At 36.4% G+C, this 21,378-nt stretch overlaps 1 protein-coding gene across 2 annotated transcripts in view; it reads left to right on the top strand.

Moving 5' to 3' along the window:
- SCAPER (S-phase cyclin A associated protein in the ER) overlaps nt 1-21,378 on the top strand; it is a 180,549-nt gene that overhangs the window by 131,934 nt on the left and 27,237 nt on the right. For both annotated transcript variants that reach the window (XM_064456758.1, XM_064456759.1), the window contains exons 25-27: nt 1,670-1,793; nt 9,225-9,454; nt 13,248-13,403. In XM_064456758.1, coding sequence (XP_064312828.1) covers nt 1,670-1,793; nt 9,225-9,454; nt 13,248-13,403 — 510 coding nt within the window. The remainder of the gene's footprint in view (nt 1-1,669; nt 1,794-9,224; nt 9,455-13,247; nt 13,404-21,378) is intronic.

Raw genomic sequence — 21,378 nt, 5'->3', positions numbered from 1 at the left:
TTCTCAAGCTGAAGAAAAGACAACCCAGAAGTACAAATTAAAAGAAAAAATTTTTTACTCTAAATTTTCTGGCCTCTGAGCATTTCCAGCTTTTCCCAGCTTGAGAAATACAATGTATGTATATAACTCTGGGGAGCCGTGCTAAGTAATCAGATGCCACAGCAGTGAACAGAGCAATCAGTAAAGCAGCCTTCCTTATTATGTAAATAACGGTTGTTTAAAAAAATTCTTTAGGAGAAAAATAAAGTGTGAAACTCAACTCTCCTTATAAGTGTGTTGAGTTAGTCTGCAGCTTGTTATGTGAAATACCAGCTTTGATGATTTCTGTACGATAACTTGTTTGTTGGAGTCCCACTTTTGTATGACCTTTTGACAGTGCTCATAATTTATTTTCTTCTACGGAGCTTATTTGAACCCAGTCACGTTTTTTCAGATGTTAAAAAAGCCCAACAAAGTAAAAGTTATTTTTCTTTGCGTTTACTTTAGACAAACAACTTGAATTTCTAGCCATCTTTGTTTATTATTGTATATATTTATGATGCATTTATGTTCAGTGTTTGTGTGCATATTTGTATAGTAAGTGATAGCTTTCATAGTAAGCAAAGCTCAAGTAATGAATCTGTGTTTATTCTGAAATGGTATTATCCATGGTCAGATTTATATTCTCTGTGAGTATATTCTATAGGACTGGTCCCGGCTTCCCCGCAAATCCTGTTTTGAGAAGAACACTTTAATTGGAGAGATGGAAATTACTGCACATGATGCAAAGAATAATTGGGCATGTTTTGTACCTATGGGGCTATCTGTGGTTCGTGTTCATGATTGTCAGTTCTTACCATTGCAAACCTGTTACCTCTACCCACTAGCCATCGGTGTAGGTCAGTTGATGCTATTGTAGTTACACACTAACACTTACAGGCTCTGTACAGTAGTGGTTCACAACAGGTCAGCAAAAGTTTCTGGACAGGAATTTCACCTGCTCAGTTTTCCCAAGCTCAGTACAAAGTACTCGATTCTCTCCATTCCTTGTATTAGTTCACAGGCCACTGCACAATAGCCTCTCGCTAAAGCTGGGGTACTCTGAATTACTACATAAGGGTGGGGTTTTTTTTTCTTGAAGGGTGTGATAGAAAAGGTCCTTATACCCAAATTAGATGTGTGATATAACTATAAGCCACCAGAAAAGAATATTACATATCCAAATTATAAAATGAGCTGATATTCTGTGTAAGTTTTGTTATGCCTTCATAATACACCCATAATTCCTATTAGGTTTTTACTAAGAATGCATGTATGAATTCACTGAGAACGCATGTGTATGCATATTTATAATTATGAAAATACCTTTAATATCACTGGGAAAGCTCAGACTTTTCAAAATTGCATATTCCAATGCATGTTATTTAGATGTAAACCAAGTTTTGAATATGGAAGAGTCCAGTAGCCATACAGTGCATGACTTCTGATAAGTACAGCTTTACTGTCTTGAAGTAATTATTTAATTGATTTCATGTAAATTTTTTGTTCTGTTTGGAATGCCAAGTTTAAGGAAATGAATGTGAATTGCTGAAAGGTTGTTTTGTGGTGTGCTTCTGTTTATTTGCTTTTAATTTACCGAAGAAAAAAGTAACATCCATATTTTTCCTTGTCTTTCCCTCTGAATTTTTAGGTCACTCTGCAATACAATAAATGCTTACAGCCTCACCTGCAGTAATTGTGCAGAAAACTGCACCTATGTTCTTTTTAGTAATAAGATCACTTTTCTAATGGACCTGTTGATGCACCAGTTTACGGTATGTAAAATACCTTTTTTAATTTAGAAATTTTTGTATGTTTCACAAACATATTAGAGTATTTAGACTATAAGAACACCAGGAGTTATATGAGAATAAAGGCTCAAAAGAATAATATTCTTTTGTTGTATGTATTTGGTAACTGTATCTACTATACTTCTGTACAGATACACTCGCTTCTGATAATAAATTCTGCAAAAGCATATGTACCAGGACTTGTAGTGAGTGGATGGTGTTTTATGTTTAATGTTTTCTGAGAGTTTTCTTCTTTAATTCACCTTATAGTAATATTTGAAGTATAGAATATTATGAGTTGTCTATGTGTGTTTGATTCTTAGGTGTTTCAGTATTGGGAATATAAGTCAGGTCAGTACATTGGTGTAGTTTGATTTGCTGAAGCGCTTAAACAGCAGGACTCTAACTCTGAAAGTTTTAATTTTCCAATGTTTCATTTAATTTGAAGTGTCATTAAATATTTTATTTGAAAACTCATTTTTAATTCATAGTGACCTGCTTATCATAAGATATTTAGCCTTGGTTTTCTACATATAAATTGTGTGTATGTATTTTCATGAGCCAAGCAGTTTGTTAATTGAAAAGTTATGTACATACTTTAAATAATTTAAGTGATGCTGTTAGAATCCACAAGCCATAGGACTGTTGCTGAACAGTTTAGAAAGACAGTCCGAAGGTCCTTGACACAAAGAAAACCTGAATGCAGCCTGTGCATTCTCTAAGTAGCTGTCAGCTCCTTGTTCTTCACCAAATCTTTCCAAGAGGATTCCAGGTATTAGATTTCAAATATACTTAGTGAAAGGTGCGTGTATTGTGCTGGGCCAGTCACAACACTGCTGGCTCTCTGCTGAGCAAGCCAGAGCATAGGCTGTGTGAGTAATTACACAAGATATGAAATCCTTCAGCACTTTATATGTGACAAGATTCATTCTGATGCCAAACACCTTCCCTTTTCTCAGTGTTAACACTGTGCAAACGACCTGCACTTTTCTGAAGAAATACAGAGGGTATTTCTTAGGAAATGTTGGCCACCTAGAGATCAGAGATACTACATAAGAAAAATTTACTACACTTAGAGCTGTTTTCAGTCAGTTGCCAAATACTACCCTTGAATTGCAGCAAAACTGTAATTAAAGCTTAATGTTTCCCATGATCCACAGTGGACTTTTCTTTCCTATGCATAAAGTCTCTTATGTTCTCTTCAGGCAAAATTGGCCCTTAAACTAGGATATCTTTGTAGTTCCATGAAGTACATATTTAAGTACAAAAAAAATATATATAGTGCCGCTTTTCTAACCCTGATTTTACACTCTTGAAAATATAATAAATCAGATCAAGTTTGAATTTTTCTTTATTACGAAAAAGAAATGGACAAATGGAAAGCACTTTTCTAAATTGGATAAGGCTCTGAATACCAATATATTAAAAGACATCCCTCCAAAGAATTTAACTCCTGTATTCCTGGTTTGGTGACCTGTATGATGCTGCTTTTGCCCATGTCGTATGTATTCCTACTTATTGTTGGAAAATAAACGCCAAATAATACCAGAAGTAATAAATGAGAACATATATTTGCAAGGTTTTAATAAATTGTTAAACAAATATGCCAATATTTGCTGAATACAGAAACAAAAGGAATCCAGTTTTGAAAAATCTTTAAATATATTTTTAAATACAGCAAGTATGAACCTTACTTCCAACCAATTTAGTGTGGTTTTAGTTTTGTTTTTATTCATCAAAATTGAATGCAGTGTCAGCTTCACTTTTGCTAAAACTCAGAGCTATACGTTTTAAAGAGTAACATTTAAAACAGTCACTTCTCATTGGTAAAAAATGTTTGTTTTTCATTACACAAGTGCAACACTTTCTCCTCAAAATATTACTTGAATTGAAAGAAATTGAAGAATTATTTTAAAAATACATTTTTCTCCAGTGAAAGCTTGGGGACCAATGGGAAATGGTATAATAACAAATGTAGCTTCTTTCTTTTTTTTTTTTTTTTCTGTGACATCAAGCCTGCCCAAGTTAATAATTAATAGTCTCCTGTTTAGACCTTCCTTTATCTCATACCTAAACAGACTGGTAGGAAACCTTCTGTAGACTTTACTTAGTATTTTACCTTTCTTAACCTCCTTACCAGCTCAGGTAATACCTAAGTCAGTGTGTGTGGAGGTCAGTAGTAACCTGTCTCCTCATTTCAGTGGTTAATGGATCAAACCTTCCTGCCTACATTAAAAGTCATGTGCTCGTGTTGTAACTTCATTTATTTACAGACTGCTAGCTCTGCTCTTCTTTGTCTCTTATCTTTAGAAGATAGTTGTGAAATGATGAAAACTTTTCTAATTGTATATTTTGGAAGGTTTCACACTGAGAGAAACAAATAATTTAATGGAGCTGTGAGCATGTAAGGATAGGGGGTTTTTTATTTGGGGGTTTTATTTCTAGTCAAGTGACAGCTGTCATGTACTTTTCCATGAAGGTATCTCTACAAGCCATATGTATCTGTGCCCGCATTTGCAAATAATTTTATCAGTTTAGTAAATGGATTGGGGTTTTGGTTTTGTTTTTTTTATATCTGTCCTTTTATGATTTCACAATAAGAAAAGCATGACAGTTTGTTTTCTAACTACATGTTTTCACATCGATCAAAGGGAAATTTCAAAAAGCTTTTGAGAATAATGAGCTGGACAAGACCACCTTGTCTAGTTAAAGTTCTTAGAAGATTTTGTTTATTCATTCAGATCAATTAATTCATCAAATAATGACATATTAAAGTATTTAGGGGTAGGAAATTTAAAAAGTGGGACCTTCATCTGCACCATCTTAAGCCCATCGACTTCCTGGGCCAATGCCATTTCTTTAGTTCGCTAGTTACTACATAGGAAGTCTGACATCCTACAGTTACTGTTTTGAAAGTGTATGTTTGCCAGAGTGTTTTTGAGGCAAGCCCAGTGACTTACACACAAGATCACCACTGTAAATGGGAGAAGAATGCAACATAAGTGACCAAATGAACAGAAATCAGGTGCTTGAAAAGGTTTGAAGACTTCCCATTTAGGTTTAGCAGCTCCCTATTTAAAATTTTTCTTCATGACTGTGAAGAATTCTGCTTTTTATATGACAAATGAAAACATAAATGAGTTTTCAGTGTCAGAACTCTAGGTTGCTAACTGGAAACTTGTTTGGTTTGGTTTAGGTTGTGGTTTTTTGTTTGGTTGTTTTTTGGGGGGTTTTGTTTGTTTTTTGTTTTCATTTTGTTTTTTTGATGTTAGCACAAGAAGTGCTCTGATATGCAGAGGTGCTTTTGGTGACATGAGTCAGAATGGAGTAACATTTTCAGCTATATTAAATGTGTGCCTAAGTGCTTTACTGGATTGGGGCCATAATGTTCAGCATTTTACAGGATTAAGTCCTAGATGCTGGGCAGAGCTGAAGAGCTTATGGCAGCTCTGCACAAGCAAAGGAATCCCTACACAAGGGGAATTCTCTGCTGAATGGCTTAACAGTTGTATGGAGACTGTACCAGAGCTGAGAATCTGGTCATCAGAGCATTCTGCTTCAAGAACTGATTTAAAGAAAGTAGGAGTCTTGATTAGGCCCAGCATAGGCAGTCATCATAAATGCTAAAATAGCATTGTGATGTTGGATGTGTCAAATAATTGAACAGTAGTTACATTCCTGATTTTCCTTTGTGATGTAAAAATGTTTTATACCAATTACTTGACAAGTCAGTTTAAGTGTGCAATTGTACCTGTAGATTTGTATCAGTTAAACTGTTAAACCTATTAACCTGAGAAATAAAAATGTGGAACGTTTTAGCATTTACTCATCCAAAGCCCATGTTCAACAAACAGTTTCTCTGAATATCATTAACTCATTGTGTAATCAACATAAAGAAACCAGAGCTTGAAAGCCTCCATAATTACACTATTAAATCTTAAGATTTCCTACCCCCTTGCTTGATATCATAATCAACAAGTGAAGTAATACATCACTTCTGCAAGCACCCCAATTACTTCTGAACATAAATCTCAACACATTTTCACACTATCCCATTAATTACTTCTTTGGTGAAAGAGCTGATCTTTCATCACTTGTTTGAGTTCATATAAAAGGAAAACATTAAAAGTAGGAGTTAAGTTAAAATTTACCCATTTTCTGTAAAACAGTATTTCCTTCTCTCTCCTCTTTGACATACACAGTATAAACCCCACATTTGTTCTCACTTTATATTAATTCACTCACAGAGTTTCCCCAGAAATCAAATGTGAAAAAACAGCTCTGCAATAGATGCAGTATTAAGAGTGCCAGGTCTATTTATTTTACAAATGAGGAAGAACAGTTTTATATTAAAACATGAACTTGTGTAGCTAAGGACTATATACTTAGAAAATATAGTTATCGTACATACATTCAACTAGAAGACTAAAATAGGCATTATCTGTTTATAGTACTGTTCATTACAGCCAATGGAAGGCTCTGCTGCAAAATATTATTAATTTTTTTAAGAAATAAGTTATATATAATTTTTTATCTTAGGTGAAAAAGCAGTGAGTAGCATTTGTTAGCAATTTTTAAAACTTGATGTTCCAAATACAAAGCTGCCACATTTAAATTGGTTTATAAATTGCAAAGTTTAATCCATCTGTTTCAGTAGGCAATTAGAATCATTAGGCATGAATTATTTTAGTCAATGGAAGTTACTGGAGCAACATAATCTTATTTTTCCTATTAACTTGAATACGCAGCTAAAGACTTCTCACTTGCTGACTTGGCTCTTCACCAGAAACAGGCTATTACGATGAGTTTTAAGTACCAACACAAGGCTCAGAGCTAATGAATAATAAAGAAATGTGCATGTTGTTCTTTGTCACCAAGTGTTACCAAGTCCCTCCTGATACCTATACCAGGAGGAACAATTTCCTGTGACCTTACTTGCGTATACCAAGTGTAAATGATTTTAATCTGGAATGAAAATAACATTCCAGACACTATTGATCACTAATGAGAGTGTTGAAAGCCTCAAGCTGTCTCATAAAAGTGCCTCCACAGAGGTCTGGTGGTAAGTGGAGTCCGGCAGCATTAAGCACAGTGACTGTACCTGGGAGCCCCTTGTCTTGATTGATGCATCTGTGCTGCCAATAGCCTGCCTGTAAAACTGCAGGACTTCTGCACACACTTTACTTTCTGCCCTATTATGATCAAACAGTATTTCAGCTGGTTTAAATTACCTTGGACTGCAGAAGTGAAAAATTAAAATAGAATTTAAAAAGAATTATACTCTCCATGAGGTTTTCCTTTCAAATCTGTATCCTGCGTACAGATTTGTCTTCAGATTTACATGTTATACATCTGAACTTCATTGCCTTTTTTTAGGAGTGGGCTCTAGTTTAATGATTTAGAAAAATCAGATTCTGTTCCTCTGAGGTCTGTTCAGCCACAACTGCATATTGTACTTCTGACATGACTGACAAGTGAATGACATCTGATGGACGAGTGCAGTGGTCATCAGGTGATCTTTTATACTGAGGTGTTCAGGCCCTATTCACGTGACACATTTTTCCAGCTGTCCTGAGCAGTTACAATGTGAAGGCATCCATTAAAGTGCTCCAGCTTGCTCCATGCCCAGTTTGAGATTTCTGTGCAAAAATAATTTCCCATTGCTTCTTTTAGAACTACATTACTCGTGTCATCCTTTGTAACCAGTATGTCAGGTTGTGCCCTAGAATTTATGTAATTCTTTCTGCCTCCTCAGATAGTTCCACAGGGTTTTTGTTGGGCTTTTTACTTTTGTTTTGGTTTGGTTTTCCCAAGTATTATTCTCATCAGATTTAGTCAAGATACAGTTGGGATTTTGTCTCCCTTCCTCCCTGGCAGAAATTTCTACTTCAACTACCTTTCATGTTTTAGGAAAACAGAAAACAGGAGTCTCTTTGGTTTTGTAGACTGTGGAAGATCTAGCAGTTCTCTCTCTTTTTGAAAAAAAGATGGATAAGAGAGAAGTGAATCAAAGAAAGTTTTGGAGCCTTGTCTTAAGGGTCTTCTTGCCTTTGAGGATTACTTAGCTCTTTGAAATACTTAGCTACATCAGGTTAGCTTTAGTAGTAAACTCCTTGACCAAGTAGTTCTTACACTTACTAGGAAAAGAGAATTCTGTCACAGGCTGTTTCAGTTGTGAAGGGGAACCCCAGTAATTCATTTGTCTCGATTCAGTCAAGGTTGCTGTCTATCGCTGGCTTAAAACAGCCATGTATTACCCTTCTTTTGTACCTCAGCAGGTAATATAGTTTGTTCTGAATTCTGTTACTCAGAAGCTCAGCAGCACAGCTGAACACCTCCTTGTAGATAGGAAAAATTTTCTATTCCCCAATGTCCTTTGCCATTGTTACCAGATGGCACCTCCTGTGGGTTTGCCGTGGGTTGTCTATATCTACTGCTCAGATACTTTGGTATGCTGTTTCCAAAGGGCAAACTAGTACTATTGCAGATACAATTGGGTTTTTTCTTAGTTATGGTTTGAGTTTTATCACAATCTCACTTTTTTTGGTAAAAAAATCTGTAATTCTTCTAATATTAAAATTCCACATAAAAGGCTTTGGAAGGCTGCTCACGTCAGGATAATATGTTTGTAATTTTTTGTTTGGGTTGGTTTGTTTTTTGTTTGGTGGTTGGTTTTTTTTTTGCTATGAAGGAGAAAGTCTGTCAGGGATTAGATCTCATTGCAAAGATCATGTCTATTGCCTGCAAAGTGTATTGTCTTTTTCTGTGAAGGGCCACAATTGTGCCTGCTGTGTCACAGGAACTTTTGCCTTTGAAAATACTCAGTTTTGTAGGGGTGTTTGTTTAGGACTCAAAATGTTTAGTAGCATTCTGATGGTACATTGTGTTTTTCCAAAGTCAAGTAGGGGATTACCATCAACAGTAAATGCTATTCCTTCCACAGAAAATAGATCTTTCCTCTGTATTACTGAATGCTTTGTATATCCCAGATATTTAATATGTCTTTGTGGTAACACAATATAGTAGTCAGAATGAACCATCTCAGTAGTTTGTTTACTCACAGTCAAGTTTTTTAAAAAATATTTTTTTGCTGGTGACTCATCAAAAATCTTGTGTATGCATAAGAACATCACAATCATACTAATGAAATACTTTGCTGCTATAAGGCTTCATTCAATTCTCAAACACTAAACACTGTTTTGACTGATTTATTCTGTTTCAGGTTGTATTATCTCCATAAGGGGTATAGACTTTCTCTTGTACCTGAAATGCTTTAATGCCCATCAGCACTGCTAGAATGTGTTACTTCATTATTATTTTTGGTGAACTAATATGCAACTTTCAAAGTGTTCCTCTACAAACTTTGATTATTTTTACTGAATTGTGGTTGGTTTTTCTTTTTTTCTCTTTACTTAGGTTAGTGTTCCAGATGACCATAATGCTACTTCAGGCAGAAGTACAAATAAGCAGGTGTTTGAAGGTTTAACAACAGGACTTCTGAGGGTAACTGCTGTGATTTTCAGATGTCTAATCTCCAGTTTCCCAGATGGAAACAACCACTCTATAGCACTGAAGATATTACAGGAAGTGAAAAGTAAATCCTCTCAAGTGGAAGCCTTCAACAGCAGAGTCCAAGACCTGATCAGGTTAAAAAAAACAACTTCTCTAAACCTTCTTTACTATAGAGAAAGAAAATTGCAGTAATTTAAGAAAGGAACAAATTGCTTTAACTCTTAATTTAGTAAGAGCAGTTTGTGTGTAGTCAAGAAGGCTATTGGAATGCTATATTCTCAAACAAAAATGTTCTTCAAAAATCTGCAGATAGAGAAATACAGAAACCAAAGGTCTCTTAATTTTGGACTTGGTTTTTTATGTCCTTTCCATCAGTTTCTTCTCCTAATTACCTAGGAGTCAGCTTCCATATTTTCATTATTTCCTCTCAGTTCTCTTTGTCAACTGCGTGTGCCCATTGACCATGTCATCCTGCAGATCATATGTACATTCATATAAGCTTGCTATACCGTATATAACTTCTATTATAAAGATTACCCAATAATTCCTATAATCTGATTTCAACTTTTATAACGTAGCTGTATTTTAATAGCAGTTTTCTTTCCTCGGGATATTTCTTGAGCAAATTTCAATCAAAATAACTCAGTTGTAACAGTAGAGTAAAAGAGAATATGTTGTTTTGCTCATTTTTACTTGAAACATTCTACTTCCTTGGTGAAAACACTTGAACTGTGATTATATTTATATATATAATTAATATATATCTAATACATTTTATATACCTAAAACTAATATATATCCAACAGTATATTAAACTTTCTAAAAGTGTATAGTTTCACTAGTAAATTCTATAGTCATCAATACATCGTCAGCCCTCTGAAGAAATTAAATTCTGATTATATGCTACTGAAAATGTGCCACAGTGAGCATCTTCAGACTTTTCAGAGTCTGGTATGGTGCTGATGGACACAGAAAAGACAGCTGGAGGAGGAAGGCAAAACAGATAGTTGTCGTAGATACCAGTGACCTAAAAAACTTTATTGTTCTCACGTAACCTGCCTTCTCCCCAAACAGGTTTTGAAAGAGTGTGAAATTTCAGGATGTTGTGTTCTCCCCATTTATGAATGGGAGGGTGGGAGGTCTGCTTATTGATATTTGTGCTGAACAGACATCTGACACTGACTGGGCCAAGCACAGGCATACCCTTAAGATAAGAAGATACATGAGAATCTAACTGGGTCCCTCACCTGAGGCACTTGAGGGGATCTGGTTATAAATGGAGGATGAAAGGCATGATGACAAGGTAATAGTGCAATTAGGAAAAAAAAAGAGAGGCCGTTTTAAACTAGTCAAAACCAGACAAATTCTATTATTAATGAGAATCTTTCACCTCTAGGTCACTGTATCATGTGTCTTTGTGGAGTTGAATAAATGAGAGTATTGGGAAGATGGGGGAAGAAAGAGGAAAGTTGAAATAAATTTTTTTTCTATTTGGGACAACTAGACCTGATGCATAAACAACTGTCTACACACTGTCTGGGAATCAAAAGGGTACCCAAATTATTGGAACTATGCTACTATAGGTAAAAAGACTCACAAATGGAGGCAATAGATTAGAGAGCTTTGAGATTCCACTTGTCCATATGATCAGTTCTTCAAGGAAGGGAGTGCTTTGTAGATCTTCTCGTTGTCTCCAGATGCCATTAAAAGAATAGTCCCAGTAGACAGAAAATTCTCATCCGTTTCTCTCTGCCAAAAGAGCAGCCACTTTGTATCCAGGTGTGGGTGTAAAGGAAGGGGGACAATGAACATGTTTTGCAGGTGTCAGTCAGACTGTAGAGATGTTCCTAAGGAAAACAGATGAAAGCATTGATGAGAATGGTTGTGCCTTTTTGTGAGTAATCATCTATCAGTATTAGCTGTATTTTATTTAGTTCTTCTTCTCCCCTCCTATTTCAGAGAGATTTCTAGCACTCAGCATTTCTCTGACTGTGAGGTATCTAACACCCAGCTCTGTTCCTGGAATTATTCTGCTACTATGGGAGAGCTTGCTTATCACCCATATGATCGGGTGGATTGCTTATATCAAAAACTGCAGGAAACCTAGCACTGGTAACCTTCTACGTTGCTAAATAGAACAGACGAATCAAACTTACAGGAGCAATGAGTGTGCAATTTATAACCTTCATGTGTCTTTAAGAGTTTTAACTGTTGTACTTCAGCAGCTTTAAAAATCTTTAATACTAAAGTCAGACTTCTTGCTTGATATTTAGTGTATTTTTGATTCTTAATTACTTTCATTGCTTTCAAAAGCTTTGTGTCAACAGGGCAAACTTTGGCAGAAAGCCTAGCTTCTAGCCCTGTAGAGAGATTAGTCTTTGAGCAACAACACTATCTGAAAAAAGGAGAGGTCTTTTTTTGTAATCTTAGAAGTCACTAGTTTTTCAAAATCAGACTGTAAGATATGTGAGGGACTAGTTATTTTTAATAAATACTTGTACAGCTCCTAGGACAAGCATTATGTAATCAGTATTATTTATTTACCAGAATAATTATTATCCAGTAATGTTCCATACTTCGCCAAGTCAGGGTGGTCTTAACATTATGGAACCATATAGCCAACAGTGTTCCCATCTGAAGGAGCCTACACTCAAAGACACAATCTCTAACAAGGGGACCTGACAAGCAAGTAGGGAGAACAGCTGGTAGGATGGAGCACTATTGATAACAAGATGATTTAGTATAGGCTATCAGTATGAAAACAGTCTGTCAGTTGATGGTGTCTGAAAGCAATTGGTTCTCCATGTCTGTTAAGTCAGGTGGAGGCACAGGACATAACAGCAGTTCTTCTGATTTTGACGAGAAGTTTCTCCCACTTGATAAGAGTGAAGGAAAGTACAGAGGAAATTAGAGAGTAGCGAGGTGATGGCTATGGGATATTTGTCTCCACAAAGGAAGTTGATGTCACGTAAGTCAGCAGAATGAACAGCTGAGATGGAGGAAAGTCCGAGAAGCTGAATGTCTGTGGTAGGAAAAGGAAAGTACATGAAGTTATTGATATCAGCGAAGTGACATGTGCACAGTTTAAGTAGAGTTGATAATGATCAACGTATGAGAGAACCTGCTGTGGACAGATCTTGGGACAGGGACAGGGACAAACAGCAAAATACTTGGTGTAGGTTTCCAAGCTATTAGAAATTCAAAGAAGAAACTTCAGCAATAGTGATCTGATGATTTGATCTACTCTGATAATAAAAAAGTAAGCAGAGTTTTCAGCTTAAAAAAAAAGTCACTAGCATGGTTTTCTCTGTGTTGAGTTTTGGTTGAGCTCCCGAGGAGGCTGTCTGATCCTGATCCTTCTATACTGATGGTAGAAGGTTGTTACTTGCATGTTCTATTAGTCTCTTCATTGTTGCATATGTTTTAAAAAGGAAGAAAAACCCAACAACTGGGCAGTAGCTGTTATGATATACATATTGCAATAAAACATTATCTGGGTAACATCATTGTCTTCTTGAATTAGCATGTTCAACAAAGTTTATCTCTTCATGCTAAAAAGAAATTGTGCTGTTGCAGAGCTATTGAGATTATTATAAATCATTTAACTATGGCAAAATTCCATTGTCCTTCTAGAAGTATGGTAAAATAAACATTTACACTCATCTTTCTTGTAAGTATAATACAAATTATCCTACAACAGACAGATCTCTTAACAAAAACTACTGATAGTTACAGAGAGTCAGATCAAGTTATTCAAGTTATTGTAATTTGAATTGTTTTATTGAACCTTTCAGAAAGAGTTTTTAAGTAATCACAACCTGGATTTTGTATGGTTTGGTAGTAGAGAAGCAGAAATAACTTCCTTTGCAAAGGTACCAAAACTGGCATGGGGACTATTTTTTAATACAATTTTTCCTCTGTTTCTAGTTACGTGGTGAACATAGGGTTGATAGACAAGCTGTGTTGCTGTTTCCTCTCCATTCAAGGCCCTGTTGATGAGAATCCCAAAATAGCAACTTTTCTACAAAATGCCACAGCAGTATTGCATGGAATATGTCAACTGTGTTTTGCTGTCAATGGAAGGTAGGTGCACTTGGTCTGTCATCTCTACATATGTTCACTGGGCAGTAGCCATTGTAACCCTGTGCCAACACCGCATTCATGGAAGTGAACGTTTTGACGAGGCTATTAAACAGAACTGTTCTTAGGCACACAGTAATAACTGGTAAAGAAACAGTGCAGGAAATTCACTCTGCTCACCCTTTCACCACTGAAATGTAATTAGTTACCTGCACTGAGTCTCAATTCTTGTAAGTCATTTATCAGAACTGCAAACTTTATCTCCTTTACTTATCATTACAGAGAGGGTTTTATCACTGCTAATTTTAAGTGTCTAGTCCTAAGGACTTCAAGAGATATTTTATTATCAGCTAAAATCAACTCTTAATTGATTTGTCTGTAGGGCAGTCTAATTCTTTAAAATACCACTGTTAGTAAGGGAATTCTATTTTCTGTAAAGAAAAGTGTTACTAGATTTGTCAGGGAATTTTCTAATGCAAAATGTTCGTTATCATAACCTAACCAGGGTTGTGGGGAGTGAGCATGAAGTATGTGTCTGCCAGCAAGTCTGGATTTCTATAATCTATAGCGTAGGAAAGCCTGACATTGTGAGAGTCAAGATTTCAGAGCTTTGGTCTGCATATGCTAGAACCTACCACTGTAAGACTGTTGCACATTTCAGGAATAGGCAAGGCTGACATAACTTTACAATGAATTCCTGAAGAGTAAAATTATGCTAGGGTTGAAAAACTAGAGTTAATACAACATACAAAATAAGAAACAAAGCTGTAGGTAAAAGCTGTTGCTGGTAACTCAGGGACACAGGCACATGGAAAAAGAACTGTAAGAAATATGAGCCCAAAGAGACCATTCCAACTTTCTGAAATTTCCTTTTCTGAAAGCTGCCAACTTGGCATTTTAGATTCAGGGACAGCGCTGCCAAAAGTGGAATGCATACTGGGGAGGGGGGGTGGGAACCACCCTTCTCTTAGTGAAATAATAGTTCTACTACAGGAGTAAGATAATATTTGGAATTTCTGATGCAGGCACGTGCTTCATCTCTGCTATCGAGATCTTTGCACCCCCAAATAATACAGCACTATGCAAGTACTTCTTCCAAGAACTGTGCTTTGTAGCAGAATAATAATTTTGGAAGATTGAGTGTTTTTATTCACAGTTACGCCAAAAAGTATCTGATCTTACTACCTGGATATAACAGCAATGCTTTGGATTTTATCCAAAGGTGCTGATTGTTCTCAGTTTCCTGGTCGGATTGTTCATTTGAGCATGAAAAGCACCAAGTGGAATGAACTTGGAGATTTCAAAACTGTTGTCTTTCACTTTTAGATCAAAAGCTTTGGTGTAACTGATTAGAAGGCAGTTTAAATTAAATGTCTTTTACCACCTGAGCCCAGTCTCATTTAAGAAGTGAATGCAGAGTGTAATTCTGTCATGTTACAGAAGTCCTTAGTATTCAAGGTGATTTAAATGGAAAAAGGTATTGCCAAACACAGATTCCGGTGGCAGAAACAGAGCTCAAATTTATTGCATTCTTAAATATGTCACAATACAGTAATACATGTTGTGTGATACATGATCCGCAGCACAAAAAGCAGCCTCTCTCTGTGAGAAATACAGATGCCTCTTTCATTCATGGTAAATAGTAGTAGGAGGCAGTGCAGCCTATTTAGTGAAAATCCGTCATTTCTCATTCTCCAACTCAGTTGATACATGCTTAAGCACCAAACAAACATGCCGTATTATACTCCTCTGTAACTAGCCACTCTGATCATAATACTTTTGAAGTTGTTACTGAGAGGAAAAAAGTCTAGTAAGTATTACTAGTGCTCTGACACTGCAGCATGAAAAGAAGTTTTGCCAAAATAATATCAGGTTTTCGCTATCGTTGCAAGAGCAATTTTTAATTGTTCTTTTGATATATCCTCCTATATAGAATGTTTCCAGGTTGGAAACTTCTTTATGCCCCTCGATGGTGATCATGGGGGACCCAAAATTAATTTGCCTTTTTCTGATAGAACTACTTCAGGCTGTTATTTTTCATAGAAAACGTCATTCCATATTAAATGCATTAGAGTATTTTTATACAGTGCTCTTTATACTGTGCGCAGATCTTGGCATGCTGTGCCACTGAGTGGCATAGTAGGAAGCCAACAGGACAGTAGATGCTGGGTGGCTGACATGCTGGGACCACCTCGGGGCTCTCAAACCATCCACAGTGCCTGCAACAATGAAACCCTTTATGAGCTAGAAATGGCCAAGTGCTGCATGATCCTCTTCCTTTGCTTTCAGACACCACCAGGCTGTTACAAACTTTACTGCAACTGTAATCTGTGATATCCCCAGAGGGCCAGAAGTTAAATGTTCAAGTTTTAAACTCAGGTTTTAAATAATTAGGAAATCCTGTCCTGTGGGTACAAAGTACGTTAGGCCATTTCTGGAGCTCTGATGTAGGAAGAGCTGTCAGTCTAGACTTTCCTGTATTCCTTACAAGAAAATTTCATAGAACTCCCAAATTTAGTGGAATGTTTCTAAACCAAGCTCTGAACTGATACTCAGTGTTTATTTGGACAGTTACTTCATGGAAAATAATTTTATAGGGAAGGAAGACATCTCAGTCAGATACCTACCTGCACATACCTCTGCATGAGGCAAGATGTGACAACAATAATGATTACTAGAAAATAGCCTGACATTGTATCATATATGTATGCCAGCATTAAGTATTAAATGAGGTGTATGGTTGATAGAATGTAGCTGATAAAATTATAAGACATAAACTAAGATACTTTTTTTATTCCCACTGTAGATTTAGGAAACAAAAATCCAAAATTATGGAGTTAGAAACATAAATTGGAGGATTCTCAATTTTAACATCATAAAAAGTTATTGAAATGAGTGAATCGATTCTGAACATATGTTATAAACATCTTATTATAAGAGAGGAATTTTCATTAGTGGTCAAGGCCTTTAAAAAAATTTAACTTCTATATTGATCTTCTCAAATTATCATTTTTGGTACTGGCTAATAAATGCTAGATTGATTCTTTTAATTGAAGTTTTGCTGTGGATGTAATAACACATTTTCCAAACACTGTGTAATATGTATAAAGGATCATTTTTTGAAAACATTAATAACTTGTAATCCCATGTGAACCTTGTTTTGATGATTTTTATACCCTCCTCTGTTATACAGTAAGAATCAGGGTGAGTTGAGACCTCCAAATGGAAGTCCCATTTTTCTTTTACTGTGTTGCATCCATTGACAGCAATAAAAGTGAGAGCTCCTTTCTCTCAGATGAATTTAAAAAAATGTATAAGAGCTGAAAGTAGGGTATTGTATGTAGTGAGAATTCATAAAATGCAGCATGTCTTAATATCGAGCTATCTCTGTTTGCTGAGCAAAATGAACCGGACATTTGATACTTAGGCTTGAAAATTGTGGCCTGGATAACGCTTAACATTTTTTTGCTCACCACTAAGGGTAACAGTAGCCAGAGTTGAGAACACAGACATTTTTATTAACCTGAACTAAAGCAAAATATTAAATAGACTTTATACAGAATAACAGTGGTTTATATAGTCATATAAATCTGTCTTGCAATATGGGTCCAATTGAGATGTCCAGTAGCCGTGTTCAGGATGACAGCCTTGTTTTCCAGAGTTTATTATTTTAACTATGAGAGACATAAGGTCTTTTTTGGGCCCTTGAGTCCTGAATACACATGTGGAGCATGCTTGGCTTGTAAACACAAGACAGAAAACAATGAGCAAGCATGGAATGCAAGGAGCATTAAGAAAAATATGGCCATGCTGCCCCAGCTCACTCTTCCCTAAAAGCAGGAGTGAAGATTAAGTAAGAAAATACATGGCAAGTCCTTCATGAGCACAGCAAGGATTTTGCTTATGTTCCTGTCTTTCCCTGTGCTGCCCAGTGTTCATCAGATCTATATCCCTTTTTTCCATATAAGTCTCTGGAACTAAGATTTCTGTCCAAGAGAGTCAGTTGTTACTCTATGGAGGACTATTGTTAATGCCTTATTTTGGTTTTGCCCATTAGTATGGATGAAGAAATTCATATTGACCACAGAGTTAATGCAAACAGCAGGAGGAAACTATCAGCAGTAGTGCAGTGTAAGGGTTAATCACTAAGGAAGAATTTCTCCCTAAGAGCAGTACAGTGGACTAGCAATAACAGACACAAGGAGGAAAGTGAGTTGTGCTTAAGGACAATATTGCAAATAATAGCCCCTCAAATCATGTAGCTTCTTGGGACATCAACTTTTCCAAAATGTTGCTGTTTTCTTGATGTGAGAAATGTCTGCCAGGTCCCTCATTAATCTAGGAAGATAGACTGTCATAGCAGTACAGTAGCTAAACTGTTACTGTTATGTGTTACCTCAAAACAGCAGTGGAATACATATAGACCTGTATCAACAGCTAATGAAGTGGATTACAAGCTGCAGTGGCAGAAAGCTGCAGATATATAGGGTTTGGTCCAGGCAAATAGTGACTGTCATGTCACAGATATGCAAGGAAGTAGGCTGGTCTGTTCTCAGTTTTATTACAGTAATTAAGATAATGTCTGTTTTGGCTGCTGGATGGCGAATCAGATGCAAGTCCGCTTGAACGCCGGTTGTTTCTCACCACTTCCAACAGACAGCAGATCCAGCAAGTACTGTAAACTAAAACTTGTTCTTGAAATTACTAAAAGGTTTCAAATCAACACTTTTACACAGTACTGTGATTCCTAGCTTGACAGTCTGAATTGTAACAAGGTCTGACAGGTGCTAAATACTTCTTTATGTGTCTTTTATTATTATTTTGCCTCTTTATGTTGACATCTCCTTCGAAATAAAATAATTTAGAAGCAAAAAGTACAGATGATAGTTTTTAAATCCTAATAATAAAAAAAGCCCAGATTATATTCTAAGCCTCTTGAAAACCCATGTTTCCATTTGGCTCCATGTTTTTAATCAGGAGTATATGTTTCAAATATACAAGCATTACAATGTATACCCTTAGAGAGGCTTGTCTGCTTGTTAGCTCAGTCAGTTTTTAAAACAATATACTTTCAGATATAAACAGTTTGCTCATATTGAAGCTTGGAGAGATTGTAGTTTTATACTTGTTCTACAGAGTATGCTGTTTCTCATCAAGCTGTATTGAATTCCTGTTTTTAATAAATAGTGGTGTATTTTAAGCAATGAAGTACCACTGTTTAGTATCTTTCTTTCCTGTGATGGATATATCCACATTTTAAAATTCTTAAACCTTTTTTGTAAGGCATAAACCCCACACCAATTCCTGAGACTCCTTGATGGCAGAAGCTGAAAATCATAATGGCAACCCATAATGAAAATTCCCTGTATTTCATTAAACTTTTCTTTTTAAGATCCTGCAGGGTTTTTGACTGTTCTGTGTTAAATATAGAGACTTGCTAAAATTTGAAAGCCTATCTCTTTTCCCATCTATATAAGCCAATGTAGAAAATCCTGGAAGTCTTCCTTCCCTTCAGCAATTAATTGAAGGCGTTTTGTCCACACTGACTATTTTACTTTGGCAGCTGCTACAGACACAGAGAGTAAGCTGCTTTAAATAGAAGATTGAAAGGAGAATTGAGAGGAATCTCCTCTCTTAACATTAGTTGCATAAACCCTAGGTTTCTTGTATGACATCGTCATCTTATGATATTAGGGGTTTTATGGGTTTTTACTTCAGTCTGTGTCCTGACAGTTATCGCTGAATTTTCACTGGGTTTACCTTTGAGATGGACTAAAAGCCTGCTAAATGTATGAAATCCACTGTTGTACAGACTTGACCCAAATCACTCAAAGCAACACACGCAAAGGTTCCTGCTTTATTTTCCAACATCTCATATACATTTTTCCTACGTTAAAGCCTGCAACCAGTATGAATAACGTCTTTCACCTTTTCATTGTAAACATTTAGGCTTAAAGTGATTATAACTGACAGTTAAAACCAACAGGAGCCAGTGTCCTGTTCATATACACAGTAACTGTAATAGAGACAACATCAAAAATAAACGTTTCTAACAGTTCCTTCAATCCACCAAACCTAGGAGACCGATTTCCCCCACCCCTAGCTTTGTTGTGTGGTATAACTTTAAAATTCCTGGTTGTTTCTGTGAAAAAATAATGCTTCAATTTTGAGTTATTTTACAATTTACTTCTTTATGTATATTTTGATCCATTCACTGCTCCAGAGCAGCACAAAATGGTAAAAGGATTTCATCCAGCACTGTAAGCTTTTTCATATGGAGTTGTTTAAAAATAATGATGGAGTGAGAGGTGAAAGCAAGCTAACTTTAACCTTTGGTAAAATTGGTCAATCTTCTCATTGCATATAGTCACCAAAAATTCTGTGAGGTATCATATACAGTAATTAATTTGGGGTTATCATTTGACCATGAGTGGGTTTTTTTCCTATTTGTATGTTGAAAAACCTGAGATTGAAATTAAGAAATACTAGTTGGCAAAAGGAGCTGTGCTTTCATGTGATACTGTGGAAATAAACATTCTAGTTCTTTGAGTGTAGTTAAGTGACGGTTAGCATATTTTGGCTATTGCATACTGCAAAATAAATAATTGGACATCAGAAACTATTTTAAAGTGAGGAGTACTAAGGAGTCCACAGATACACAAACCAAAGTTGTAGAAATGCACCACGGTGGTCCCAGAGCTGTGTTAGCTCGCCCTCCTTTTGCAGCCATCCAGGTTCATTCCTTGCTTGCAGCCAGGTTCACGTGCCAACACGACTTGAAACTATGCAGCAGGAATCTGTATAAAGACACAGCTGGCAAGACCAGGTGATGGTTCAGGAAGTGTCTCTGCTGACTCCATTCAAACACACTCACTTAAAGACCACAGAGTTTCAAAATTAAGATTTTGGGCATGGATTCCAGGCATAGGAAAAGGAAAGTGATGCCATAAATTGTTGTGGAGCATAGCCGCACCCAACTTAGAGCTCTGGTAATTTTTCCACTTTTTTTTCTATTCTTTATGGAGTAGATGTTAGGATCATTGAGTGTTACAAACAGGAAGCTGACTGTTTGTGGTGGTTCTTTTGGAGGAGGTGTCATAAAATCATAATTTTAATCATCTTTTTAATTTACTTCAGCTTGTCTTTCAAATGTTATTACATGTATTTTGAGAGAATCCTACGCCGGTGGCCTTCTGAAGCGCTGTCACAGCTGGTTTTGTGACACAGTTTCTTTAAGGTTTGTTAGGAGTTCAGTTGGCTATCACAGTACTGAACAAACACCCCATTTTTGGAACCTGTACAATAAACTCAGACACGTTCTTCTCCAGCTGACTCTCTACAAATGGCTGACTGCTAGCTGGCACAGTTGTAGTGGAGGTCCAGTGGTGACTGGTGGTAATAGAGTTGCTTGTGTAACAAAAAAGGTACTGAAAAATAGGCACAGCTATGTTGCTTTCATTCTTACTGTGTGTTTTACCTAAAAATCTGATTGCTTCTTTCAGAGATTTGTGAAGTAATTATCCAGTCCCATGTGTTTTTAGTACAGCATAGGTATCGCTGAAATAGGACTGGGACATTAATCCTTGAGGTAGCAGCAGAGGATGCTGTGCTTAAAAGCTTTTTCAGTAACGTTGAACATTCACAAGACTGTAAATAGTAAGAACTTGGAAAGAAACGGTACCCATAAAGGCTAATTTCAGATAGGATCATTCCTTACACGTGTGATCTAACTGATAAAAAGCAGAAGTGAGTTATCAGGGCAGCTGCTTTCTAAATGTAAATATGTGCACAGACAGCGATGAAAGCAGATGGGTGCTAGTACAGTAAGTTGTGTACAGGCCAAATACTGTCCCTGTTGTGTTCACCTGGGCTCAGGGCAGATACAGCTGTGAGATGACCACTCAAAGGCTGTGAAACAGGTGCAGAGGTACTTCATTGCCTGAGTGCTAAAATAACCTTCCCAAGCCTCCTGAATCTC

The sequence above is a fragment of the Phalacrocorax carbo genome, chromosome 7 (genome assembly GCF_963921805.1).
Source record: "Phalacrocorax carbo chromosome 7, bPhaCar2.1, whole genome shotgun sequence".
NCBI classification, from domain to species: Eukaryota; Metazoa; Chordata; class Aves; order Suliformes; family Phalacrocoracidae; genus Phalacrocorax; species Phalacrocorax carbo.
The sequence above is the reverse complement of the archived record's forward strand: the minus strand, read 5'-3'. Positions and strand labels throughout refer to the sequence as shown.